Genomic DNA, 26,950 nt, shown 5'->3' on the forward strand with positions numbered 1-26,950 from the left:
ATTTCGGGGCCTGTCTGTCGTCTGGCAGATAAAACATAATTTCAAATAAATGCATTTTAATATCTGCCCCCCCCCCCCCCCACGCCTGCCCCCCCTGTGAAAGTCAGGCTTTTGCCGTAAATCAAATGAATTATTGAAGCCCTCCGCATGGAGCATGCACCGTGGACCGTGGACCGTGGACCGTGGACCAGTGTCAGTCACTTTAAAATGTCTGTTGCCATCAAAAATGCCTTTTTCCCCCCATATCTGATTTATCGGCTCATCGGCGGGGGCGGGGGCGTGGCCGGGGGCGGGAGGGGCACAGTAAGCTCTTCCGTAATTGCATTAAATGGCATGGAACCGAATCCATCACAGGGCACAACAAGAAACACACTCTGCGGGGGGCGGAGAGGGGGGTGCGGGGGTGGGGTATTGTTTTTTCGGCAGGCGAAAAAAATATCATCGCGTTCAACGTTCAGCGCACAAAATTCCAATTTATTTTAATTGATTTATTAATGATTGAAATATTGTTACAAATGTATTTTTCGACTGTCGCAGCCCCGCATCCCCGCAGCCCCCTCTACCTTTCCGTCTCTCGCCATCAGCTTTTATTATCCGCCGGAATGGGTCTGATGAGGCGAATGAATGCAATTTACAAGACCGGACCGAGTCTTTGGGCCAGCCTTCGAGGGAGACTAATCGAAGCCCCCGATCGACATCCCTTCTTCCTCTTCGTTAAGGCTCAGACCCTGGGAGACGGCCCTAGACATCAGGGATGAGCCAGAGGAGCTAGATGCAGAGGATGCACCTGCTTATCCAGCCATGTGCCCCTCCCCATCCCCCTTGCCGCCTCTGGCGTTGCACATTTGCGACTTTGCCTGAAGATTAGGCGGCATAATTATGCAATTTCCTCTTTAACGCTCACCCAGACAGACACAAAAGAGTTGAATTCAATAAAATTTGCATTTAACCACAAAAACAACCTCTTCAGCGCCCCCCCCGCCCCCTAAGCCCGGAGGCGGCTGCAGACACAGAAAAAAGTTAAGATGAAAGCTTAACAAAGGCGAGACTTGCCAAGAGATAGGGATAGAGGGGGGTGGGGGGGAGACAGTGCAAGACAGAGACTTATGTAAATTGAAATTCAAGTGCAGAAAAACAACAACCACAGAAACAGGAATAAGAGCCACATCAACAGCTGAAAAAGTGACTGAAAAGGCAAAACCGAGCCGAAGAAATTTTCATTCATTTCAAATTACGCTGTATGTGTCGCCCCCCGCCCCCCACAGCCCCTCTGGACATAATTGAAGGCTTAAGGGGGCCACGGCGCTGACGGTTGACCCACCAATTGGCTGGCTGGGCCCTCCCCCTTCTCGTTGCCCCAGAGTGAAAATTCAATTTCATGCCGCGTGACACAAAGACAAAGCCCAGGCAGGAGGCGCCGCCCATAATGGGTGGGGTGTGGTGGGGTGGGGGGATGCAATCGGGAAGACGACCGACGGAAGGACAAAAGGACATCCCCAGTTGACATTCAAAAATGTGCGCACTTGGCTCAAAAGAATTTCAAATTAGCCACTTTTCCTCAACAAATTAAAACGCAGCCAAGTGCGGTGGCAGGGGCGGTGGCAGGGGCAGGGGCAGGGGCAGGGGCAGCGACAGTGGCAGCGACAGAGAACAAATGGCAAAGGAAGTCGAGAATCCAGGTGGTCAGAGCCGCAGCTGGCGACAATTTAAAGTCAAGTGGGGGTCGGGCATTGAGCAAAAAATAATTGCCGAGCAAAACGCACTTGAAATCGCAGACAAGTGCCACGGCACGGCATGCAGAGGGGTGGCTCCAACTTCGATCTTTGCATTAGCGTCATTTACACAATCCGTGCGCCCCCATGCCCTCCTACCCCCCATACCCCCCTGTAGTTAACAATGCCAGGCGACAGAGACAGAGCCAGAGTCAGAGCCAGAGACAAGTGGCTAAATTTCCATGGAAAAGCGAAGGAACCACAAGGGCTCCGCAGAAGTCCCGCAATTGAGTATCGAGCCCGCACTAATGGTCGCAGTCGAGGGCCGGGACTCGAGCATATGGATATCCCACGGATATGAGAGCCGGTCCGAGTGCTGCCTTGGATTAGAGGGTTTTCCAGGCAGAGATTAGGGTAGAGCAGCGATAGACCTGGCCAAGATACTAAAAATACTGTATTCCCTGGACTTCGTTCCAATTAAGGCTCTTGTGGGACCGACTCAGCCCCCCAAGGCATCAAGGAACACCCCTTTGGGCTCTCGTAGTCAAAGCAACTTTTTCATTGACAAATAAGATGCCTTTCCCTAAGAACCAACCAAGGATTTAATAACGATTCAAGCCAGCAAAAGAACACTATATATACTCGTAGAAGAAACATTAAATTCCAACACCTAAAACGAAAAGAAAGTAAAAGCCTAGGGCAAGAAGTCATCTGCCTGCGAGGGAGTGCTGGTGGAGTCCGCCTCCTTGGTGGCCTCGGGGTCGTGCTGCTCCTTGAGCTGCTGCCGGCACTGATGGATCCTGAAGGCCGTCTCGCATTTGCTGGAGCCACGGATCGCGTGGCACTGGCGCTCCGGCCAGGTGGCCGGATTGCTGGCGTCCGACAGGAGGCCGATCAGGTCGCGCTCTACGAAGACGCCGTCGTGCAGGAGGCCCATCTGCTCGTAGAGGCAGTGGGTGAAGCACTGGACGGGCTCCGAGGGATGCGAGAGGTCGTGCTGCTGGAGGGCAATGTCCGTCTGCTCGCCACACAGGCGGACCATGGCCTCGCTGAGGGGACGCGGTGCCTCATCGGCCACTGTCAGGCCCAGATTGAGGTTCACCTTGGCATAGCGGCCCTGCGGAAGGACCAGAGAGCAGTGAGCAGTGAGCAGGGAGTAGCCTCCTCTAGGGGAAGTCCTTCTTTCCAGCACTCACCTCGGCCAGGACCGTCAGACAGGCCATCAGCAGCAGCACCACCGAAGCACGATTCATGTTGGATTGTAGTTCCGTTTCTGGGGCCCCACTCTCTGCTTATATACGCACCCACCCACCCACCACTCGGTCATTAGTCAGTCAGACATTTTAATGGCAAATATCAATTCAATGAGCCGAGCCGAGGCCCATTCCGGGAGGCCTTTTGTGCGGCCAACGGCGCAGTTTTAATAATGCAAAAGTAACAAACCAAATCAAACCAAATCAAACCAAACCAAACAGAACTCCAACTCCAACTCCAGCGCCAACTCCAACTCGAAATGGAATCGATGCCGAAAGTACGAGAGTTACTTGAGAGTCCTTCAACAAATCCCCGACTGCCAGTGGCAGCGGCAAGTTCTCTGCCAAAACGAAGAAAAAACTGCCCAAGTTTTCAACAAAATGTTGAAACAAAACAAGAAGAAGATCGGGCCGAAAGTTTGGGCCGAAATTGGGGATACTCTTGCGGCACAGAGATGTGTCTGTGCTACAAATCGAATATCATACATTTATCCTGGATAGTTTTAGAATTAATTCAAAGCCGAACAGTGCAGAGTTTTCCTTGGAGTGCAATGCATTCCTATATGTTTACTTATAAGGTATTTGGTGCGTGTGCACGCACTCGTAGATCTTCGAATGGAGTTCTGCCATCAAGCCTGATGCTCCCCCCGAAACGAGAATACTAATAACCAAAGTACAGTCAACAACTTTGGATATTCATGCATGAGTATGTGTGTGTGTGTGCTTGTGTGTGTGTACTTGTGGGTGTTTCGGGCACTTCCGTTCGGCTGTTGCGCCATTTTTGGCTGCGACTATTTCCGCTGGTCGCATTAACTGCAGGCGCATAACTTTTCCAATTTGCTTTTGGCAATTATTGATATAAGCCAACAGCAACAGAGGCAGCAGAGGCAGCAACAGTAGCGGCAACTTGAACGAGCTTCTGTCTGCCACTTCAGTCGGCCCCAGCACTCCCCGCCCCCCGCCCGCTCCCCGCCTGGGACCCAATCATGTTTGCTTTGGTCCAAGCATATTTTCCTGCATTCTGCGCATATTTGTGCAACATTCTGAAAATTCTTGAACAAAGTTTTCGTTATTATTGCCATTTTGGCCGACTCTTTTGGGGGCCGGGGGGCCGGGGGGCCAGGGGCCAGGGAGTCAGTGGGCTCAGAGGCTGCCACTTTGATTACTTTTGCAGTTGCCGTTAGTTGCAATTAGTTGGTTCATTAGAAGAGCAGTAGAAGAGCCCCTGCCCCCGCCCCCGTGCCCGTGCCCGCCCCTCTTCCCATAGGAATTCACACACTTAATTAGCAGCCAGCTGCAGGCGGCAAGGGGGGCGGCGGGGCAGCTCTCACTGATTGCAGGGATGGGCAGCATGTATCTGTGTATCTTTAAGATGCACGGACTGGACTGTTTGTCTATGCAAATCGCCTGCCAACCCGAAGCTCCTCAATTCTTTTCCTCCCGACCCTGCCACTGGGGCACTCCGGAGGGGGAGTGTGTGACCCACAGCTCTGTTGCATATTTGTTGCATAATGCCAACTTATGCACTGGCACATTGTTGACCAGTCGTCTGGCATCTGGCAACTGGCAACTGGCATCCCTCTGGCAAAGGGTTTCGGGATGTTGGAAAAATCTACAAATCGCATGCCGCAAAACAAAAGCAAAACCAAAAGCAAAAGCAAAGGCCAAGACAGGGACAGGGACAGGCACAGGGACAGGGACACGACTGAATAGATGGATGGTTAGATGCAGGACCGAATGCTTAGAGGGATATCTCGACGGATGGATGGATGGATGGCTGGATGGCTGGATGGTTGAGTGTAAGGGAATCTCCTCTGCATACCGGCATTATTCCACGTCAGTGCCCGGCGGAGCACATTTCAAATTGGAAAGAAAGCACGAATGAAGAGAAAGCAAGCTGAGGAAATGTGGCGGGGGGGCAGAGGGGGGCTGAATGTAGGAGAATGCGGGGGGGAAACTCGGGTAAATTCTCAGGCGAAATTGCATCGAATAAGAAATAAATAAGTAAATAGTTGAGATGCTTCTCGCAGCACCTCCCCCCGGCCCACTCCCCCCTCCTCCCTCTATCTCTCTCTCTCTCTCTGAGGTCTAATTTTTATCCCTACCCTTCAGCATGCAAATCACACACACACACACACACACAGCTGAAATCAGAATGAAGTAAACGTGGCCAAAAGCAAATATGACATTTCAGTCAGCCAAGTAAATAAATGTTAGGCGGCACAAACGGAACGTGCCACAGCCGCTCGGCAAACGCCGGTGACGGTGCGGTGCCCCTCCCGGGTCAGCGGCAGCTTAGACCTTGCTCCAGTTACTCCACAGCTCCAGCACCTGAGCACACAGCAGTGAAGAGTCACTTTATGTGTGGCCGATATCCGAGGGGGGCAGACCGCAGAGCAGGGCCTGGATCCAAGAGGCGCCCCGTTGGGTGGCACATCCATCGCAAATCTGGTTTAACCGTTGGGTTCCGGGCCTAGCCCAGAGAATAAATTGCAATATTTACAGTATTTAAAAGACTTCTTAGGACACGAATATTTGATGTGAGAATCTGCTCCACCATCGGTGGATCCACCATTAATCTCTGCCTTAACCCGCAATCAAAAACTTTTCTATTTCTCAATCGTTGTTTGTCCTTTGAATATCTGTCACTGTTTCCCAGTCACTGGTTCTGTGGCCGATCACACGTCCTCCGTTTCGGCCATATCTGTTTGCCATTTCCATTTCCAGACTCGGCGTCGTTTCCTTTTCTTTTTAGCCTACAAATAATTGTATTAAAATGGGAATTTTTTCAATTTGAGAGAATGTCGTGACAGGACTCGACGGCAGGACATGTGACAGCCGGGAGCGGAGCGGCGAGGAGAGCGGAGCGGAGAGCGGGAGAGACAGAGAATGAAGTTGTGGCACGCATTGTTTGGCTGCCTGAAAGAAGGGACAGCGACAACTTACCCCATGAGCCGCATGTGAGACATGACTCCAGCTTGTCTCTCCCCCTTCCCCTGCCCCTGCCCCTGCTGTCCCTCTCTCTCTGTGGCATTCTTTGGCTGACTTTGCAGCAAGCGAATTGTTTGATAATGACACTGACATGATGCTGCACTGACAACTACTCGTAGGCACAAGAAACTGGAGCTCCAGCCGCAACGCAGGCTGCTGCTCCAACTCCAACCCCCCGCCTCCGCCCCGCCCGCCTGGCGGTCCATTGAGGCAACTGTTGTCTGGGCCACGAAATTATATACGAGAATTAGTTGAAACGACCGCCGCTGGCGAATGCGAATTTTCTATGCTACCGCATGCTTTTCCGCCTTTTCCGTTTGCCCCCCCCGTTTGCCCCCCGTCTCCCCCCCGTTTTCCCCGCCTGATCTCATTTCGGTTTTCCCTAGTTCGCTTTTTTGGGAGGCCAGTGCAAGCGGCGCTCTAAATTAAGTTTTAAGCAACATGTCTGCAAAAATCATGCCCCAGGACAACAGGGACCCCGCACCAACCCCCCCCCCCCCCCTGCCGTTCCTCTACTCCCTCTCCTTGGTTGCTGTCGCTGGCAGTCGCAACGTTTTATTCTCGGTTTTCTTTTCTTTTCTGTATTCCGTATTTGAGGAATGGAAATTGTGTTTTTGTGTATGTTTGCTGCAGTGGTCTTCCTTGTCCTTCGTCGTGCAGCAGTTCCTTGAGGAGCTGTGCTCTCCAGCCCCAGCCCCAGCTCCATCTCCGGCTGTACAGCGCCTGCCAGCGTCTTCTGCTGCCAGCAGCTCCTCCCCGTACTCCATTTGCTTCCCGCATTGTATTCCGCCGTGCTATTTACACTGGCGCGCCGTCAACAGTCGCCCCGGCAGTGGCTCTTCCTGTGCCTACTTCTGTGTGTTTGCCGGGGACTGTACTCCTCGGGAGTCTGGCTGTATTTGTGTATTTGTCTTTTAGTTTATTGTGCGGCAGCTAGGCAACTTTTGCCTTTTGTATTTGCGCTCCATTGAGGCAAGGAATTCAATTTTAAAATCCCCTATTCCTATTCCTATCCCTATTCCTATCCTTGTCCCAAAAAAAACACATACCTGGAGTGAGCAGAGTGCACAGGACTCGAGGTCCTGCTGGCTGCATTTGATTACGGACAAATGGCAAATGTTTCATGTTGAAATGATCAGTGGCAGGAGCTTCCCGCCCGCCGCCCGATGAGAGCTAATTAAACCTAAGCGAACATCAAGCATACGCCACGTTGAGCAAACAGGAAGCCAGGAAGCAAGGCAGCGGCTTAGACAACCGACTTAATGGGGGATAAGCCGGCAGCCTTCAGCCGGCAAACACTTGGCTGGCAATTAATTAAAAGGAGCCACCGCCTCCGCCGCCAACCAGCTCGAAACCCAGTCAAATATTTGGTTGTTAAATGCAGCACCAGAGGACCTCCTGGAAAAGCCGATTTTATTGCAAAAAGAAAGAAGAGAGGGGCAAAACAGCAATGATAAAAACAGGAGCCGATGCCGATGCGATGGAAGCTACATGTGTTGCAGCGTCGTCCGGAAGTCGTCCACCAACTGCTTCATGGCCATCGTGCAGCCCACAATCCCAAAGACGAGTCCCACGACGATGAGCAGGAGGTCGCGCACCAGCTTCCACCTGAGACGCCCGTAGCCGACGTCGTAGTTGAGGAAGATGTCTATCAGGGCCGGACAGAGCAGGTTCAGATTGCTCAGAGAGAAGGCGCCCTCCAGCTCGGTGAGGGCGGCCAGATTGGGCACGCCCACAGCCACCAGACCTGCGCGGAAGAAGGAGCTGTGAGTGGCCTTCGGGCAGTGGCTGGAGCAGCGATGCCGACCTGTGAGCAGCAGAAAGCTGAGGCGCACCGCATACTCCTGGAGAGTGTGGTACCTCCCCTTCTCTGTGGCTTCACTGTAGTCGCTGAAGATCACCGTGATCACCACGAAGCCGTTGAGGGGATAGCTCAAGAAGATCCCCGTGGCAATGAAGACTTTGATCAGCTGCGAAAGACTGCGAGAGATCGAGCGAGAGTGAGCGAAAGTTGGGACGGGATTCTTACATTTCATTCTGCGGAATGTTCAGGGTTATGCTGGCCTCCACGATCTCGCCGAACCGCCAGTAGCCCATGATGCCGAAGAATATGTTGGAGAGGAGGATGAAGAAGACGGAGACATTCAGAACACCGAACATCCCCAGATAGCTCTGGGGCTGGGCCATGTTCGCCTCCACAACCAGCATCTACGGAGAAGAGGATCAGTGGCAGCCCCGATGCGGCGAAAAAGGGATACTCACCGAGCCCACGGCTGTCAGGGAGAAGGAGGCGATGCCGAAGAAGACCAGCCACTCGCTGGGGCATGTGGTCAGCTGGCGCTCGCGGGGATCGGGCAGCCCGCTGAAGAGGTAGTACATGATGAAGGCAAAGCCCCCGTAGAGCAGGAAGTTGGAGACCAAGTTGAGGGGCACCAGGTACTTGAGACGCCGGATCAGGAAGAGGGGCAGCAGGAGCAGGCACGCGCCCAGGACGTAGTAGCGCTCGTTGTACTTGCCGCCGTAGTAGTCGCCGATCTCCTTGAAGTTCTTGGCCACGAACACCAGGTAGACGGTGCACAGCCCGAACTGGCCGAAGACCAGGACACAGGCGGTCAGGAGGCCGGCGGTGCGGCCGAAGCGGTGCACCCACTTGGGCCCCAGCTCGTAGGCAATCTGCACGGCCTCCGGCATGGACACCTGCGGCACTCGGCGCCTGCGACAGCACTCGGTCATGCCGGCGATCTGTCCGCGGAAGAGACCGGAAACCAATGAGAAATCGGGGCGGGGGGCTGTCCACAGCCACTTACAGACCAGCAAATGGATGGAGTACGTCAGCAGGATCATCAGCAGGACCGAAAAGAGGACGCCCCCCAGAACGCCCGAGTGGCGGAAGGCCAGCGGCATGGCCAGGATTCCGGTGCCAATCACGCACTTCAGCAGGGATATGACGGCATCGCAGTTGCTGGGGAAGTGTGCGAACGGATTCAACGAGGGGAAGGGAAGAGCAAAGGGCAACTCACGTCAGCGGCACCTCCACGGTTCGCTTCTCGTACGGATTGTAGATGAAGAACGACGACCTGGAGCGACTGCAGGGAGGACAAGTTTGAATCCAGGAATCCAGGAACCTCAAACCAGTAGCCCCAAAACACTCACATTTCGGTTAAAGCCAGTTCCGTTGGCTCCGCCTGCTCCGGCCTTGGCTTGGGCTCCATTCCCCGAGAGAGCTTCGAAAGGAAAGGCGACGGAGAGAGAAGGACCAAAGCCAAGCAAAGGGAAAACGAAAAAGTGTCTCGCCCTTTTGACAGCAATTTCAAATTAGTTCAGTCGATTCCCCGCAACTGCCGGCAGCTGCGCACACATTCAATTCACTTAGAACGAATCAGAGCCGGCGCCGGAAATGCCCGCCACTGCGGCACAATCAAAATGGCTGCACATGCGCGGCCATTATCGTAATAAGTGCAACTTATGGCCTGCCTTGGGGCGCTGCAGGGCATAAACTGCCCCAACTAACGGCGGTCGTGCGGCTGGGAGCGAGGGCAGGGACAGGCCAACGAAGCCCTGAAAGCCGCATCTCTAAGGTCACAGTGAGATCTGTACCCTCTAGTAGTCCTACCCTACCCTACCCTGCAATAAATGAGTCTTGAGAGGACCCAACTGATTGCCAGGATATCCAGGCTCCACTGTCTCCATTCCCCGTTCCCCAGTGGACGATTGCCGAGCCCGAATGTGCATTTCCGCGTCCGCATTTAGTTGTAGCTGCAGTTGTGCCTGTCTGTCTGTCTGTCTGTGTGTGTGTGCGAACTTAACAGTAAATTGAATTAAAATTTATTGTGCAAATTGCAGAATTCCGAAAGCGCGTAGTGCAGCCCCAAAGCCAAAGCCAAAGCGAAAGCCAAAGCCAAAGCCGGAACACGCGCTGACGGCAGTCGCCGAATGTCAGGCAAAGACATCGGCGCAAATCCAATACAAATAAAATTAAGTAAAAATGCACACAGCGCCAGGATGCGAGAGGGGTGCTGTGTGGGGTGGGGGGCACGGGGGTGCGGAGTGTTTGGCAGAGAAATATGCAAATGTGATATTGTCGCTGGGCGACATTTACAACAATTACAATAACAACGACAGAGAGAGGATGGGGATGGGGATGGCGAAGGGGATGCCTGTGGGGGCGGAGACGGAGTCGGAGACGGAGACGGCACCTAACTGCGTGCGACATGTGACACGATATTCAAATAAAGGCGCACGGCGCACAGCGCACTGCTGGGGCGCTGCTGGGGAGGCGTGGCATTTATAGCATATATTTTGCATAAAGGGAAATATGCAGCAGTGGCAGTGGCAGTGGCAGTGGCAGAAGCAGGAGCAGCAGTTACTACTGGAAAAGAAAACGAGCGGCGGCAGCGCAGCAGCAGAAATCAAATAAAACAAATTTGGAATTTTACAGCAGACAAGGACGGAAGGAAGCAACGAAGGATCCCCAAGAACTGCTTATGTGCAGCGCGACAATGCTGGGTCCCAGTCCCAGGCCCAGACCCAGACCCAGACCCAGTCCTGGCTGCTGGCTCCTGGCTGAGTCCTTCTCTGGACTGCCTCCACATGTTCCTTAAACTGTCACCAAATGTGTGTGAGTGTACGTGTGTGTGTGTGGAAGTATGCCAGGGTGAGAGAGTCTTTGTGTCTGTCCGGGTGTGTATGTTAGGGAAACAAACAGACTGACATTCAATTTAAATTCCTATACAAATAATTGCATGGCATTGGCGGGGGCCTGGAGGGGGCCTGGCGGGGGCCTGGAGGGGGCGATTGCTAACGGCAGATTGCAGCTCTGAGATAAAAAAGTCTAACCTGAACTACAGTTGATTTGCTTTGTGCAAAAGGCACGAGGGACCAGACCCCAAACTGAAAGCATCCAAGATGTTGCACAGAACTAATTCACACTGCAGCAGAGCGGGAGGATTGCACCAGAGCCGCTGAATCGTCAAATCCCCATCGAATATAATTATTCACACGCCGTTTTTGCACGGATTCTTTCAAAGCACAGACTAATTTGCTTAGCCCAATGTCATTGGCCAGACCAGACCAGGCCAGGCCAGACCAGACCAGAAAGTCATCCTGCAAATAATTATAAATTCCTTGCGGTGCTCGTCTGCCTGCCGGAGCTGAGCTGCTCCTCCACTATTATTCCGGGGCTCATCATCCGTCTCTAAGCCAAAAATAAATTCCATTTCAACGCAAATTTTCCCAATGCTGCGCACGCACGCAGGACGAGCAGGACGAGCAGGATGTGCTGGCTTTTGTCCTTGGCAATCGGCGTTCACCTGGCACGCCATCCCAAACATTATCACTGCGGTTATCCCAGCAGCGTCGTCGTCATCATCAAATGTTATCAACAGCTTAGCGACACAAAGCGGGGCAGGCGGGGCAGGCAGGGCAGGCGGGGTGGGGGGTACAAAAAACTTTGCAAGTGCGCCACGTTCCGCTGCAGTTGCTCCTGCTGGTGCATCCTGGCAATGCCCCTTCCTCGTACCGCACCGCACCGCACCGCACCACACCGTACTGTGGCATGCACCGCGTGCTTCCCCATTCTGTGCGCATCAATGATTTTGATCAGATTTACTGAAGCCGCCTGTCTATGTCCAGCAACGCCACCGCACCACTCCCCCCCCCCCCCCCACGCCTGCTATGTATTTTTGCATTTATAATGAAATTCATCGTTCATTTTTCATACTTGCACAAAGTGGATTTTTATTAGATTCCCATTTCTCTTTTTTCCCCGCTTCCTGCGCTGCTTCTTCCGCCGTTTTGAGTCCGTCCCGTCCTTTTCCAGATTTTTCTGATTTTGTTTCTGCGTAGCCGCATGGCACGAAATTAATGCGGTTTGGAGCTCTCTGGAGCTCCATATGGAGCGAGGCCACGGAACACATCCGGTGCAGGGCACTTACATTTTTTCATCGCGAAAAGAAAACACAATATTCTAGCTGAAAGTGCACTTCAATTGAATTATCGGTAATTGATAATCGAGAAAGTTAATTGGTGCAGATTGGGTTGGGAAATAAATACATAAACAAATAATTAAATTGCTAGAATGTTCGGGTTACTAGAGTAGAGTAGAGCAGAGAATTGTGTGTGGGGCCTTTGTTTATTAAATACAAAATATAGTCCCATAAGAGACTGAAATTGCTCGTCGCTGATTTGATATCACTCAAACTCTCCATCTCTTGCGGCCTCGCTGCGTTTATTCGCCGGGGAGCGAATTCGCCCTAGCTCGGCTTCTGTTTTGCAGCTCAGCTCGCCGATCTGCTTCGTGCTCGAAATAATTCGCCCCCGCTCGTTCTTGCTTTGCGCTCTCAATTGTGCGCTCTTTCTCTGCTGTGATGATGAGTAATTCGCCTGGTCGCGAATTCGCCGTCGCCTCGTTTTTGCTTTCTCTAGGGATCGGATCGGATTGCAATTGGAAAGAGTCAGCCTACAGACAAACATATGTAGTACATACATACATATGTACATATGTACATGTATGCATGTGTGTATTAACCGTATATGCACGGTTAACTCTGATTTCCATTTATAAGAATGCATATTATTTGTTCTGTATAATAAGCCAAAGTATTGAAATTGAATACTGACAGCTCCATACGTCCTTTCTTGCTTTTAAGAACTGGAAAAGTTCACATTTCACAGCGCGTGGCGTGGCATGGCTTCATTTATTATATTATGCATATTTTCCACACAATTTGTCACTGCTGCTGGAGTGTGTTGTGTGTGTGGGGGGGGGGAAACTATTTGGAAAACAAACGCAACGCAACGCACACACACACACCACTCGGCGAATTTTCTATTAAATAAACTGTCAGTCATTGACGTTGGTGCGTCTCCAACGTGTGTCCTGTCCTCTGCCTCTACCTCCGCCTCCGCCTCCAAGTGCCAATGCGAAAGTCATACACGATGATGTTTCAAATAATTGCACACCCCGGCTCAACTCTCCCTCTTTGCTCCTTCCAGCGAACGGGAAAAATATTAACAGCATTTTTAGCGAGAGGCACGCAAAAACAAAGGATAAGACTAGCAGGTCCCTTCGCATATTATTTTCTGGTCTTCTGCCGGGGTATGTGTCGCCTGTCTGGAGCGTAATTGAAAGCTACACGTAGAATATTAGACAGAGCAAAAGGTTGAGTACATTATGCGGTCACGAAACGTGAGCGTACACAGAATTTCTATTAATCCTCGGAACGAAACTGACAATGAATAGCGGAGATACAAATAACCTATAAAATAAATACGTTAAGAACGAGTTTAAGAGTTCGCGCGCATGTTAGCTCACTGACAAAAGCTCACACAGATTTAGGTGCTGTTAGGCGCGAAATTTCGCGTTTACATTTGAATTTAACAGTGCCATAACATATGTCAGTACAGTGTATAGTTTGTGGCGAGGAATACGAGGCAAGGCGCGACACTGTCCTTCAGGGACTGCCGCGGCACATCCTTGAACAAGTCCTTGGGAAACTTGAGCAGCCGATTTAGACCGAAGTAGACCCTTATACCTACCACAAATATGCCTACCAGCAGCGCACCTGCTTCTCCAGCTTCTAGGGCTGATGGATCTTGAAGCACCACCCACTTTGGCCAGCGTGGTCTGACCGTTGTGTTGGCCGTAAACTGAAAAAGCGTTGTTGTGGCTTTTTTTCATTTCAGGTTCTCTCTTCAGGAGGAAGTACGTTCTAGGCGTCAAATCCCCCTCCGAAGGTCATTACTGGCTGGATTCTTGTAGTTCAATTGCTGCGGCTTAATGGACCAATACGCCTACATACGCATGAGCATCAGCTTGCCCAAAAGCTGTCTGCTGGATCAAGAAAATGTCAAGGAAATATGCTACAAAGTATTTAGAGATCAGGATTTGGCCTATTCTTATATCATCATCGTTGGGACCTTGGCTGCTTATATAGTGAGTACAGTTTTGAAGAAGCATCAAATGGAACTCCCTTAATCGGTTTCTACACTACAATGTTCCAGCTTTGCAAAAGCGATATTTTTGGGTATTTTTTACTCACTATTTACTACGTTCTTTACTATTTTCTCCTATAAGAAAGACGATTCTTGATTAAAGTTCCTCCTAGTCTCTCTTGACAGCCAACTAAGTTGTTTGCCAATGAAGTGATGACGAAGTGATTTATAAACAAAACATATGGAAAAATCGTACGCTCGCATACGTTTCTTTGTAGGGGGCAGATCGGAGGAACTTCTATCCATCGACGAATTGGAAGATGTTTAAATAAAAAACACTCTCAGGCTTTGGTCGTTAGTTGCTCCAAGAATTTTCGTATTTAGGTATAATTATCTATGAGTATGTGCGAGTTACTTAGTTCTATACAAATGTATAGTTGTCGCATCTAATATTGTTATTTTCACAATAAAGTGTGTAGCCGCCGAAATCAATTGCCAATTATCCCATAATAAATAAAAATACCGATATGCGTCTATGAGAATAATTAGTTCATGCAGCTATCAACAGATGGCGCCTATAAGGGATATCCGTGTATATACAAAACCGATCATGCACCTGTTTTAATAAAGGGGGCTAAGAGGGCTATGTCCGTTTGTTTATCAGTATACGAGCTACATACTCATACATAAGAAAATCAAAGCAATCGCTGCAGCAGTATTTAAAATAGGCCAGTCAGGTAGAAAATTTATTCACTAATCGGATAAAATTATGTGAAAGTGGCTGAGCGTTCTATCCAGCTAGTAATATTAAACCGAATATCAAAAAAGACGAATTTGATAGAACTTGAATAATTCGTCAGTATATTTATGGTATATCTGCGGTATTTCTGAGGGTTAGAGGGTCATACTGCTGCTCTCTACTGCAACGAAGAAATGAGTCGTGATATGGAATGGCCTATAAAAGGGGGTAGGGACAAAAGGCAAAAACAGCCAAGCCAAGGCAAATAGCAAGGCTCGTCCGAGCCCCACCTCGCGAGTGATGGCAAAAGGGGTGGACTTTACCTTGCATGCGTTTCTTTTTTTAGGCGGTTGGTCCCACTGTGCATACCCTATTTTCCCTCCCAATATGTATCAAATGTGTAGTTACCGAGTAGTTGCGATGTAATTACTTGAACAAAATGTAAATAATGAAGAAACGAACATGTAGTATATGTAGTATAAAGCCGCGGTCACACTGGTGAAACAAAAAAAAAACAAGAACGAAAAAGAAAGTTGGCGATTTTTGGTTTACGTGTAAATTACTAACTAATATACGCGAAGTTGCTATAACTAAAGTGAGTGTACCCCATCAGAATAATCCGGGACTGCTAAATCGGCAGTTATTAACACATTGCAAGTGCTATTTGAAAGTAAAACATGGGTAACCAGAGTGACGTAGATCTCGCAAATGTACACACATCGGGCGGGCACGCACTCACATTGAATCTTGCAGAAATTTATGTGCATAGCTATGCAGATGCTTGAGAATTTAATACTGAAATACTAAAGCGAGCACTTGCAGTTAGATTAAAGTAAAGCTGACCTCATGGCCTGTGATGCAACTGCTGCTGTATTGATTTTGCCCACTTTCACCTCTTACTAAATTCGGTTTCGCTAAAAGCCGCGGCAGATTGTCATACGCGTCAGAAATAGGAACGGAACGCACCGCTGCGCAGTGAACTTCGTTACCCGATGTAAATTAGGCAGATAGATACTATAACATGTACTATATATGTATACAGCGGGCATATAGCAAAGTCATTACCTGACGAGGCGACCAAGAAGAAGGGAGGGGGACGCGGAGGGGCCAATGTCAGTGGCTGCTTAAAATGTGTGTGCTTTTCAAATTAGATTCAAAGCTCCACTAGCTAGCCCAGCCACTAGTGGGTACCGTTTCGCCCTCGACTCCTCACATCATTTAGTTTGAAGAAATTTTGGGAGAAAGTTAAGCTGGCAGGCAGCTGCTGCCCTTCGATAACCGGTTCATCACAGCCCAACCACTTGTTTGACAAGTGAAAGACTGTGGACCACTGTCCAGGTAGTGCATAGCCCAGTGCCAGCCTCCCCCTTAATCTGGAGAGAGGCTTATTCTTGGGGACTAACGTAAGCCCCGTTGTCTGTCGCTCTTAAATCTCCCAATCTCCAAAGACGGCGAGGCACCCGAACAGCTTGTGCTCGCGCTCGCGCCTAAGTCGTCGCACGAAGGCAGGCGCTGACGAGGCGGTCGCTGACGCTGACGCTGCCTGCCCTGTTGCTTAGCTTTTGTTTCCCTTTCGTGGCTGGTGCTTGCGCATATTTGATTTCAGTTTACTTCCAAACTCGACATCGTGCAGGTTGACAGACACACAGGTTTCCAAGTGATTCGATTCCAGAAATAAAACACCGGACACCAACACACGCACCACACACACACACACCGTCAGAAATACCTATTGCACTTGCACACTCACACACAAACACTCTAACGGGCGGCTCCGTCTCTAATCAATTCTAAGTAAATACTTGTAAAATCAAAGTTTGAAAGTACAGACAAAAGTCAAACGGTACGGCACGACACGGGGTGGGGTGGGGTCCATATTTGCCATTGAATTCCGATCCATGCCTATATCCTATGTTTCTCTCTTTCTACCCTTGACAGCATCTGGGATGTCGGCGAAAGCAATCACTGAAGCCACGGGCAAGGATATCCTGAACCGTCACCTCAATGTCCATGGCGCAGGCGCGGCCACTTGTCGCTTTGCCACAGTCAATGCCGACACAGACTGGTCCAAGCTGAGTGTCGATCAGCCCTGGTTGCTGACCACGGTGAGTTCCATTTAAAAATAGCCTAACGGATCCCTATCAGCAGTAGCAGCAGCAGCAGCAACCGTTAATTAGGCCAGCGTCGGCCACAAACATTCGACGTTGTCATTGAACTTGACCCCGCAAAAGCGGGGACAGGCGAACGTGGGGACGGCGGGATCTCTGCACGCCATCCCCGGATGACTAAGCCGGCGCTGGCCTCCACCTGATAAGCAGCATGTTGCGAGCGCCAGGCGACCGAGTGATTCTGATAGAAGGGCGGATTGGCTGCGCGGTTTTTTCGGGTGGCGTTTGTTTATCGGCGTGCATGATTATTGAGCACTATTGGCTATAGCTATATCTAGAGGTCGTGTGGCGTGTGGCGTGGTCGTCACTTGAGAGCTGGGGAGCACGATAAGTGCTACTGCTGCTCACAATAGAATTACTCAATCTTGTAGATTCGTAGCGGAAATTCACTCGCGTTTTATCGGTCATTGAAAGCGAGAAATCTCAAATCTTCGAAATGTCGCGTGATGTTTTTATTGTTTGCGGAAGGGCAAAAACACAAAAAGCGCTGACGATGCTCCCCGGCTTCTTCCGAAAGTAAACACTTATTCTTTTTGAAAGTTCTGTCTTGCACTACCATTTTGTGTTGCCTGACGACTCGGATGACATTTGCTAAATTTACACTCGTACGATTTTCTAATAGGCATCTCCGACAACATCTGTGTTTTCGCGTATAGTGTACCCGGGGATTGTCATTGTCAATGACGAGGCGCTGGCTGTGTGGCCGGCCTGACCCTTGGGGACGCTCGCTCGCTATCGCCTGATCTGGCTCCACACACATACACACACACAGTTGCTGAGAAACCGGCTTCTCTCGCTGTCCGTTCAAGTTCAATGATTTATTGGCTATTATTATACTCGCACTCGTATCTTATCAACAGTTTAATTAACATTTCGATTTTGGGGATGCTCTCCTTTGTTGCAGCCGCTGGTGGTCAAGCCCGATCAGTTGATCAAGCGTCGCGGCAAACTGGGACTGATTGGCGTGAAGAAGAGCTTTGAGCAGGTGAAACAATGGATTGGCGAGCGCATCAACAAGGATCAGAAGATCGGCAATGCCGTGGGCAAGCTGCGGAACTTCATCATCGAACCCTTTCTGCCACACACCGACGTGAGTGCCACACCACACTCTTTTTCAATCTCAATTGAGTCGAATCCGACCCCTTAACTGTTTTCTGCTCTGTCCCAGGCGGAGGAAATGTACGTGTGCATCTATTCCCATCGATCGGCGGACACGATTCTGTTCTATCATCAGGGTGGCGTGGACATTGGCGATGTGGATGCCAAGGCCGTGAAGCTGGATGTCCCAGTGAACAGTGACCTCTCGCTGGCCGATGTCAAGAGCAAGCTGCTCAAGGAGGTCAAGGATGCCAGCCAGAGGGAGCGCATTGCCAAATTCATTGGCGCCTTGTATGCGACGTTCGTGGACTTGTACTTCACATATCTGGAGATCAATCCCCTGGTGGTGACGGCCGACAATCTGTACATACTGGACCTGGCCGCCAAGCTGGACTCGACGGCTGACTTTATCTGCCGTCCCAAGTGGGGAGAGATCGATTATCCGCCACCATTTGGCCGCGATGCCTATCCCGAGGAGGCCTACATCGCCGATTTGGATGCCAAGAGCGGGGCCTCGCTGAAGCTCACGATTCTGAATCGGAATGGTCGCATCTGGACGATGGTGGCGGGCGGCGGTGCCAGCGTGATCTATTCGGACACCATTTGCGATCTGGGCGGCGCCTCAGAGCTGGCAAACTATGGCGAGTACAGTGGTGCCCCCTCCGAGCAGCAGACGTACGAGTACGCCAAGACCATACTCAACCTGATGACCTCCTCGCCCAAGCACCCCGATGGCAAGGTGCTGATAACCGGCGGTGGCATTGCCAACTTCACAAACGTTGCCGCGACCTTCCAAGGTGATATATACCTATATACATATATATATCTTATCAGCCATCGATCAATATTGTACTCATTCCTCATCCCAGGCATCATCACGGCCCTCCGTGAGTTCCAGCCAAAGCTGGTCGAGCACAATGTCTCGATCTTTGTGCGCCGCGCTGGGCCCAACTATCAGGAGGGTCTGCGCCGCATGCGTGACTTTGGCGGCACCTTGGGCATACCGCTGCACGTGTTTGGACCCGAAACACACATGACTGCCATTTGCGGAATGGCCCTGGGCAAGCGGCCCATCCCGAAGGTGGCCAGTGTGGAGTTCTCCACCGCCAATTTCCTGCTTCCTGGCGGCCAGCAGGCGCAGGCTGATCTCAAGGCGGCCAGCGATGCCAGCAGCGAGGCCCTCGGCTCCGGTAAGTGAAATGGAATGGAATTAGAATGGCATCTGAACGTGAAATCTGTTGTATGGTGTGTGTGTACCCCAAAGGAGATCACTAATCCATTCTAGCAGTAATCGTATATACAATCTTATTTTTAATCGTTTGTATCCTTGCTGAGGCATCGATGGTATTGATTGTCCTGCACTTATCTGATCTCTCTCTCTCTTTTTATTCTCTCTGTATTTTGTATGTATTTGCATTGATCGCTCTCGCCCTCGCCCTCGACTACCGACAACAACAAATATTGTCATCACATAAAAAACAAACAAAAATAACAATCCACATAAACCTCGATCAAAAAATCAAAAACCAATTTGAAATGCTCGTTTGGCCAATCAACCCGAAACTGCACCGCGAATCCTCATACACCCCGTGTTTGTATATCGTATATATCGTATCTGTATCTGTATCTGTATCGTATTTGTATATGTTTCCGTTATTTGTGTATCTTTTATCCTGGTTTGATCTCGCTCTCTACTCCTCCTCCATATCATCATTATAATCGAACTCTCGACTCGACTCGACTTCATTCTGGGATCAAAAATCAAAAAGCCCTGAGCTCGACCGCAGCTAAATCGATTAAACTACCACCTATCTCAGCAGATGAGGCGGACAATGGCAGCAGTGCCAGCAGTGCCAGCGGGCATCGCAATGGCTCGAGCCTAACTCGAAAGTTCTTCTCCAACACCACCAAGGCGATTGTGTGGGGCATGCAGCAGCGTGCGGTGCAGTCGATGCTTGACTTTGATTTTATCTGCAGGCAAGCATTCAGAATATTTAGAATATATAACCCTAAGTAAAGCTCTCTCTTTAACGTATGTATATGTTCTCCCTGCAGACGCGAAGAACCCTCTGTGGTGGCAATGGTGTATCCATTCACCGGCGATCACAAGCAGAAATACTATTGGGGCCACAAGGAGATCCTCATTCCCGTCTACAAGAAGATGTCCGACGCCATCCACAAGAACAAGGAGGTCGATGTCTTGGTGAGCTTTGCCTCCCTGCGCAGTGCCTACGAGTCGACGCTGGAGGTGCTGGAGTTCCCCCAGATACGCACCGTTGCCATCATTGCCGAGGGCATACCCGAGAACATGACACGCAAACTGATCCTTGAGGCCGACAAGAAGGGTGTGGCCATAATCGGACCCGCCACAGTGGGCGGCGTTAAGCCAGGCTGCTTCAAGATCGGCAACACTGGCGGCATGCTGGACAACATTCTCCACTCGAAACTTTATCGTCCGGGCAGCGTGGCCTATGTCTCTCGCTCCGGCGGCATGTCCAACGAGCTGAACAACATCATATCGAAGGCCACCGACGGTGTGATCGAGGGCATTGCCATTGGCGGCGATCGGTACCCAGGATCCACGTTCATGGACCACATAATGCGCTACCAGGCCGATCCGGAGACCAAGCTGATTGTGCTTTTGGGCGAGGTGGGCGGCACCGAGGAGTACGATGTGTGCGCCGCTCTCCAGGACGGACGCATCACCAAGCCACTGGTGGCCTGGTGCATCGGCACCTGTGCCAGCATGTTCACCTCTGAGGTACAGTTCGGACACGCCGGATCCTGCGCCAACTCGGACCGCGAAACGGCCACGGCCAAGAACAAGGCTCTACGGGAGGCGCGTGCCTATGTCCCAGACTCCTTCGACACGCTCGGCGAGCTCATCCACCACGTGTACAGTGAGCTGGTGAAGACGGGCCGTGTGGTGCCCAAGGAGGAGGTGCCGCCACCGACCGTGCCCATGGACTACTCGTGGGCCCGGGAGCTGGGTCTCATCCGCAAGCCAGCGTCGTTCATGACCTCGATTTGCGATGAGCGTGGCCAGGAGCTGATCTACGCGGGTATGCCCATCTCGGAGGTGCTCAGCAAGGATGTGGGCATTGGCGGTGTCATCTCGCTACTCTGGTTCCAGCGCTGTCTGCCCTCGTACGTGTGCAAGTTCTTCGAAATGTGTCTCATGGTGACGGCCGATCACGGACCTGCTGTCTCTGGCGCCCACAACACCATTGTGTGTGCCCGTGCCGGAAAGGATCTGGTGTCTTCCGTTGTCAGTGGCCTGCTGACAATTGTAAGTGGAATAAAATGCGTTTTCTTTGCTGAAAGACTTCTAAAAAATTCGAATTTTCAGGGTGATCGGTTTGGTGGTGCTCTGGATGGCTCGGCGAGACAGTTCTCGGAGGCCTACGACACCAATTTGCATCCCATGGAGTTTGTGAACAAGATGCGCAAGGAGGGGAAACTGATACTGGGCATTGGGCATCGCGTCAAGTCGATTAACAACCCCGATGTGCGTGTGAAAATCATCAAGGAATTTGTCCTCGAGAACTTCCCGGCCTGTCCGCTGCTCAGATACGCCCTGGAGGTCGAGAAGATCACTACCAACAAGAAGCCGAATTTGATTTTGAATGTGGATGGTGTGATAGCCACTGCTTTCGTTGATATGCTCCGCAACAGTGGATCTTTCACAAGGTAGGACGCGAGGCAGAATATTCTGTATGAGAATGTACCTATAATTTATGAATCCTTAAATTTTATTTTCCAGCGAGGAGGCGCAGGAGTACATCAATGTGGGTGCCATCAACTCTCTGTTTGTGCTGGGCCGTAGCATAGGTTTCATCGGCCATTATATGGACCAGAAGCGTCTCAAGCAGGGTCTCTATCGCCATCCATGGGACGACATCTCCTATGTCATTCCCGAGCAATACAACTAAGAACATACCATACCCGTGGCGGAGGAGCTAGCCCTGATGTTATATATTTATATACACCTACATATATATATATATCATATATATATTATTCGGAAGTTGTTGTAGTTAAGCACAGATTTACGATGTTAAGCAAAAACGGAGGAGTTGGTCACAACACAAACACACACACACATACACACTCCATTAGCTGGTTATCTTCGCGTAGGATGTGACGGAACAATCTCTTATAATTTCGACCGTCTCTCCCTCTTTCTCCCTCCCAGTCCCTTTTCTCTCACCTATGCCTGCATTTAAAGTTAAGTTATCAAACATTTAGCCCATGTTGTTTCTTGTAATCTGTTATAGATGGGTGTGTCTCGAAGAAATACCAGGGGGAAGGGCAGGGTCGTTTTCAATTAGAGGAACAACATCACAGCCTAATATTATTTCATATTTCTTTTATACCTTACCTTAGCTTGGAGCCACAAGAGAATAAATTGTTGCAAAAAGCTTAATTCCTTCAATTTTGTCGCTTCTTTTTAACATGCAATATTTTGTTAAACCAAGCTCCTCCCAGGCAAAGAAACGATGCGGAAAATGCACTAGTTCCTTCTGCACTCAAGCACACATTTATTTATAAATAATATCGTAATGTATATGTATTTACAATGCACACACCAGTACAGGACGATCGTTCGCAGAACAAATTAATTATAGTAGTCTGTGGGCCTTTTGTGGAGACGTGAATGCATTATATATGGAACTGTACTGTATTGTTTGTTCAATCGGAAAAATTCACCAAAAATTAAATCGCACAAAATGTTTCACGTAGCTGAAAATTGCGGGGATTGTCTTTTGTCTCGAATTTAATTTGCTGAATAATTTGAATGAATAATTTTTGATAATTTGGAAACGCCCACACACCCATCTAGTCCTAGTCAATTATCTAAGCGTAAAATCTCATTTAAACATATTTAAGCCAGCCCCAGAGGACCCCAACACAACTGATAGTTAGCCGACAGTTGATGCTGCCTTTTATCTCATGCGGCGCATTTTTCGCTCCATCTTCTTCTGCTTCTTTTCGTCCAACTCTGGCTCCTCTTGGGCATTTCGCTGGGCAAGCCAGGGCTTTATGAAGGAGCCCCAGAGCATCCAGCCGGCTCGCATGGGCGCCAGAAGCAGCACCAGCCAGAAGTAGTTCGAGATGAGGGCCATCAGTAATGTTCCAGAAGTAAGGATAATCAGGTCCTTGACATTTCTGCAAGCAAAGCAGACAGGATTAGCTAATATCTAACGGATTCAGACGCAAGCACTACTCACTCCGCTATGCCGCCTTCCATGTTCAGATCGTTGCCCGAGTCTAGTAGAGCCCCGGTCTCCGAGAACTTTGCTTGGGACATAAACGCCATGAACTGGTAGGCACCGCCAAGTATCGCCAATGAAAGGATGTACATGATCTGTGGAGAATGGAAATTATATTAATTTAAGAGGTAGCCGCAGTTTGTCACTGATCTGACTTACGATTGTGACTTTGCTGAATTCGAAGACTAGAAAGCTCAATAGGAGAGCAGGTGCAGCACAGCCAATGGCCATGTTCCTATAAAATGCTAATGTGGTCTTGTTTTCTTCGACGATTTGCTTGGCACCTTTCGTGCCCTGTTTGCCCTTCTGCGTTGGCTGTAAGAGAACAAAATGTTTATTGGCGATTCCCTGGCATTCTGATCCAGTATAATTTACTTACAGCCATTACTGCTATTTTAATTATGTGTTTATAATTTCGAAACTAATCTCGAACCACTGTTTTATGTGGCCTTACCGATAAAATTTAATATTATATAATTATAATTATATGCTTCAGATAAGATATCCTTCAGATGCAAACAAAACAAAAACAAATCCGCAAATGGGGATGTGGCACAAGTATGTGGAGCAGGATTTATTGATAAAATATACCGTCCGACACTCAGAAATATAAAAAATATACCGTCTACTTAAAAAAAAATACCGATGAAAAAAAACGTTGCCCACCTAATCCCCCTTTATTTAAACAACATAACAACTCGAGTTAAAACGCTGAAAATAATACTAATACTAATTAGTCTTGTAGGTCCATCCAATTATTCCTCTTCAGTTACAAAGCACCCGGCGATATCTTTTACCTGATCTATGCTAAAATTCGTATAGTTTCATGATTTTCGTGAAAGGTATTTTAATACCCACTGGTCGACAATGGGCTAATGGTTCCATGATCGAAAACCATATTCCTCGATTTTGCTATTCGGCTGAATATTACTCGCTAGATAGGACCCCTTGTCCTAAACAAATAATTTTATCCCATTTTTGATTTAATTTTCTACAAGGTTGGCTAATTTTAAATGCTTCAAATGCCGATCTGAACCCGATTCAAAGAGAGCGAAAAAGATAGCCTAAACCGATTTGCAGCGGCAAGAGTGTTGTAAAAGGGAATTTCTCTATAACTTTTTCTTAGACTGCTTTTTTGTACCTTGACCGTTCGGATCGCCTGCACATTATTAACATGAATATGGACAAGTGGGTGCAGTTGAATAACCAGGTTGCTGGCCGGGATAAACTAGCGAGGTAAGTGGGTCGACTCGAAGGGAGCATAAAACACTAATCTTTATTTTCACAACCAAAACAGACTAATTCAATATGCGTCGCGAGCAATGTGGGATTCCCTCGAGGTGTGCAACTCTAGTCCAGCGCTGGTGGACAACTTCAAGACAGTTGAGTACATCCTGAGCACATTCCGAAAGCGTGAGTTTCATTCAATACGATTACATTGCACAGTTAATACATGCTAATCCATAGTGCTTCGTTTTGGCAAATGTTTGGATGTGTTCTATGGAACTCTGCGCACAATACACTATCCGGACCTCACTATTCGGGCCACTCTGACCCTGGGTAAGCTGTCGCAGTCCCTGTTCCTGTTCGCTGACCATTTCCTGTGGTTGGCGCGGACAGGCCTGACGAAAGTGGACGTAAAGCGTTGGTCCAACATTGCCAATAAATACTGGCTATTCTCGATTATCATGAATCTGTGCCGTGACTTTTATGAGATAGTGCGGGTGCTGGACCTTCACAAGTCCAGCTGCAGGAGTGGCATATCGCGCTGTAAATTGCCAACAAGTATCAATAGCCCACAGGACTTCAAACGCCTGGCCCTGCAGTCGTATGTCATTATTCAGGGACACAAGGACATTGCAGTGGACACAGTAAAGAATATTTGCGACTTCTTCATCCCCCTGACGGCCCTGGGATACACTAATCTGACCCCACGGACGATTGGCTTCCTGGGAGCGATTTCCTCGTTGGCCGGCCTATGGGCCCTGCTGGAACCGAAGGCCAAGCTAATGCCCGCATAATACTGCATGACCTAATATTTTAATCTCTGTGTATTTTTACTTGTGCCTAAACTCATTCCTCCATTATCTGTAGAGAAACGTTAACGGTTGTATTTGTATTTGTGAATTGGATTAAGTTTGAAAGATATGATATGAGAAATGAACGATTTTATGAACCACCTAAATGGACTTCTCGTTTTCTGTTCGCGTTCCAGGGTGAATGGCGGTTACGGCCAGCTGATTGCCTCGGCCACACTGTGAGTGGCACTTTTCTTAGTTGTATTTTTATTTGGTTTTTCATTATCTATTCGTCCGAAGTTTTGTTGTTAATAGCCTATGGTCTGCCGTCGCGCCATGTTATCTGGGAATTGATGAATCCGATGTGTCATTTGCGTATCAAAAAACCATGAACAACTACTCTTATTCAGCCCTGGCCAGTGTGGACCACCACAATCGGTGCTGCGGTAACCGCGCCTGGTGCGTGAAGGACATCTGCGGCATTGTCTGTGTCATCATGACTTGGCTGCTCATCCTCTTTGCCGAGTTTGTGGTCATGCGCCTTATTCTGATGCCCAGCGACTACACAGTTTTCAGTACTATTAACATGATTATATTCCAAGCGCTGGCGTTCCTAGCATTTGCCTCCCACATACGCACCATGCTCTCGGATCCGGTAAGTACGAATCAATTAAATCCGTATGCACTTAACCATGTCGCCATTTTGCAGGGCGCTGTGCCTAGGGGAAATGCCACCAAAGAAATGATCGAGCAGATGGGCTACCGGGAGGGTCAGATGTTTTACAAGTGCCCCAAGTGCTGTAGCATCAAACCGGAGCGTGCCCACCACTGCTCCGTCTGCCAACGATGTATTCGGAAAATGGATCACCATTGTCCTTGGGTCAACAATTGCGTAGGCGAGAACAATCAAAAGTACTTTGTACTCTTCACCGTAAGCTAATGCGGAACATTTTTCCATGCTCTTCACTCACTCGCGTTCTCTCTGCAGTTCTACATTGCCTCGATATCGCTGCATACGCTCTTTCTAGTGCTCACGCAGTTCGCGGAGTGCGTAAAGAACGATTGGCGCACATGCTCGCCGTACTCTCCGCCATCCACAATATTCCTGCTGCTCTTTCTCACGTTCGAGGGCCTGATGTTTGGCATATTCACCATCATAATGCTGGCCACTCAGCTGACGGCCATATTCAACGATCAGACGGTGAGTAAATGCCAATTGTTTGGAGAATGAATTTGATTTGATTCGTTTCTTTCGTTTGCAGGGAATCGAGCAACTGAAGAAGGAGGAGGCCCGATGGGCAAAGAAGTCGCGTCTCAAGAGCATTCAATCGGTTTTTGGGCGATTCTCGCTTGCGTGGTTTTCGCCCTTTACGGAGCCCTCGTGTCGCACCAAATTCCATACCCATTTTTATTCGGTCTGAGGCGGGATTCCGGATCCACTCCGGACAATACCGACATTGGGGTAGCTTTATCGAACAACTAAACGTACAAGGGGGCAACAAGTAGCCGCCACTTGTTGAAATGCTCCGTGCAGTTTTTGTATTTTTCTTATGTTCTTTTCATCGATTGATCGATCGATCGATTTGTGTCTTACCTTAAGCAAAATGATTGCCTTAGCGCCTGGTCGAGTGCTGCATGTATTGTACTTACTATACACCTGAGCAAAAAAACAAAAAACAGAGATCAGTACTCTAAGCAATGTATTTATTTTATACCTAATGGGAGACGAGACAGTGTGCGACCAGAAATAAAAGTTTGAAAAAACA

At 49.4% G+C, this 26,950-nt stretch overlaps 6 protein-coding genes across 12 annotated transcripts; 3 read left to right on the forward strand and 3 right to left on the reverse strand.

Moving 5' to 3' along the window:
• Positions 1-2,406: 2,406 nt before the first annotated feature.
• LOC6601348 (general odorant-binding protein 56a) lies at positions 2,407-2,965 on the reverse strand. 2 transcript variants are annotated; one of them, XM_026986741.1, is made up of 2 exons: positions 2,909-2,965; positions 2,407-2,814 (listed from the first exon to the last, which is right to left on the reverse strand). In XM_026986741.1, the coding sequence occupies exons 1-2, from the start codon at positions 2,963-2,965 to the stop codon at positions 2,407-2,409; spliced, it is 465 nt and encodes a 154-aa protein (XP_026842542.1). The 2 variants fall into 2 exon arrangements, with proteins under 2 accessions (XP_026842542.1, XP_026842540.1); XM_026986739.1 differs by having other exon boundaries at positions 2,407-2,829.
• A 4,387-nt stretch (positions 2,966-7,352) lies between these two features.
• Positions 7,353-9,210, reverse strand: LOC6601349 (glutamate transporter polyphemus). Of its 2 annotated transcripts, none has more exons than XM_026986272.1 (7): positions 9,110-9,210; positions 8,977-9,042; positions 8,768-8,918; positions 8,219-8,698; positions 7,986-8,164; positions 7,817-7,936; positions 7,353-7,703 (listed from the first exon to the last, which is right to left on the reverse strand). In XM_026986272.1, the coding sequence occupies exons 1-7, from the start codon at positions 9,166-9,168 to the stop codon at positions 7,370-7,372; spliced, it is 1,389 nt and encodes a 462-aa protein (XP_026842073.1). In that variant the 5' UTR covers positions 9,169-9,210; the 3' UTR covers positions 7,353-7,369. The 2 variants fall into 2 exon arrangements, with proteins under 2 accessions (XP_026842073.1, XP_002026408.1); XM_002026372.2 differs by having other exon boundaries at positions 7,399-7,703; positions 7,764-7,936.
• A 5,958-nt stretch (positions 9,211-15,168) lies between these two features.
• LOC6601350 (ATP-citrate synthase) lies at positions 15,169-22,321 on the forward strand. Of its 5 annotated transcripts, none has more exons than XM_026986568.1 (9): positions 15,169-15,222; positions 16,566-16,732; positions 17,700-17,885; positions 17,964-18,690; positions 18,763-19,083; positions 19,663-19,870; positions 19,949-21,182; positions 21,243-21,583; positions 21,657-22,321. In XM_026986568.1, exons 2-9 carry the CDS (start codon positions 16,574-16,576, stop codon positions 21,823-21,825), a joined length of 3,345 nt encoding a protein of 1,114 aa, XP_026842369.1. In that variant the 5' UTR covers positions 15,169-15,222; positions 16,566-16,573; the 3' UTR covers positions 21,826-22,321. The 5 variants fall into 5 exon arrangements, with proteins under 5 accessions (XP_026842369.1, XP_026842368.1, XP_026842371.1 ...); XM_026986567.1 differs by lacking the exon at positions 15,169-15,222 and adding an exon at positions 16,256-16,470; XM_026986570.1 differs by lacking the exon at positions 15,169-15,222 and adding an exon at positions 16,256-16,470 and having other exon boundaries at positions 19,711-19,870.
• Positions 22,322-22,402: 81 nt separating this feature from the next.
• LOC6601351 (transmembrane protein 208) lies at positions 22,403-23,629 on the reverse strand. Its single transcript, XM_002026374.2, has 4 exons — positions 23,546-23,629; positions 23,326-23,481; positions 23,125-23,261; positions 22,403-23,062 (listed from the first exon to the last, which is right to left on the reverse strand). The coding sequence occupies exons 1-4, from the start codon at positions 23,549-23,551 to the stop codon at positions 22,840-22,842; spliced, it is 522 nt and encodes a 173-aa protein (XP_002026410.1). The 5' UTR covers positions 23,552-23,629; the 3' UTR covers positions 22,403-22,839.
• A 669-nt stretch (positions 23,630-24,298) lies between these two features.
• Positions 24,299-25,351, forward strand: LOC6601352 (peroxisomal membrane protein 11B). The gene is made up of 3 exons (XM_002026375.2): positions 24,299-24,402; positions 24,464-24,579; positions 24,634-25,351. Exons 1-3 carry the CDS (start codon positions 24,341-24,343, stop codon positions 25,185-25,187), a joined length of 732 nt encoding a protein of 243 aa, XP_002026411.2. The 5' UTR covers positions 24,299-24,340; the 3' UTR covers positions 25,188-25,351.
• Positions 25,352-25,572: 221 nt separating this feature from the next.
• On the forward strand, positions 25,573-26,950 carry LOC6601353 (palmitoyltransferase ZDHHC3). The gene is made up of 4 exons (XM_026985656.1): positions 25,573-25,839; positions 25,894-26,115; positions 26,173-26,385; positions 26,447-26,950. The coding sequence occupies exons 1-4, from the start codon at positions 25,573-25,575 to the stop codon at positions 26,603-26,605; spliced, it is 861 nt and encodes a 286-aa protein (XP_026841457.1). The 3' UTR covers positions 26,606-26,950.

Source organism: Drosophila persimilis, unplaced genomic scaffold (assembly GCF_003286085.1).
Source record: "Drosophila persimilis strain 14011-0111.01,24,50 unplaced genomic scaffold, DperRS2 tig00000002-arrow-pilon, whole genome shotgun sequence".
NCBI classification, from domain to species: domain Eukaryota; kingdom Metazoa; phylum Arthropoda; class Insecta; order Diptera; family Drosophilidae; genus Drosophila; species Drosophila persimilis.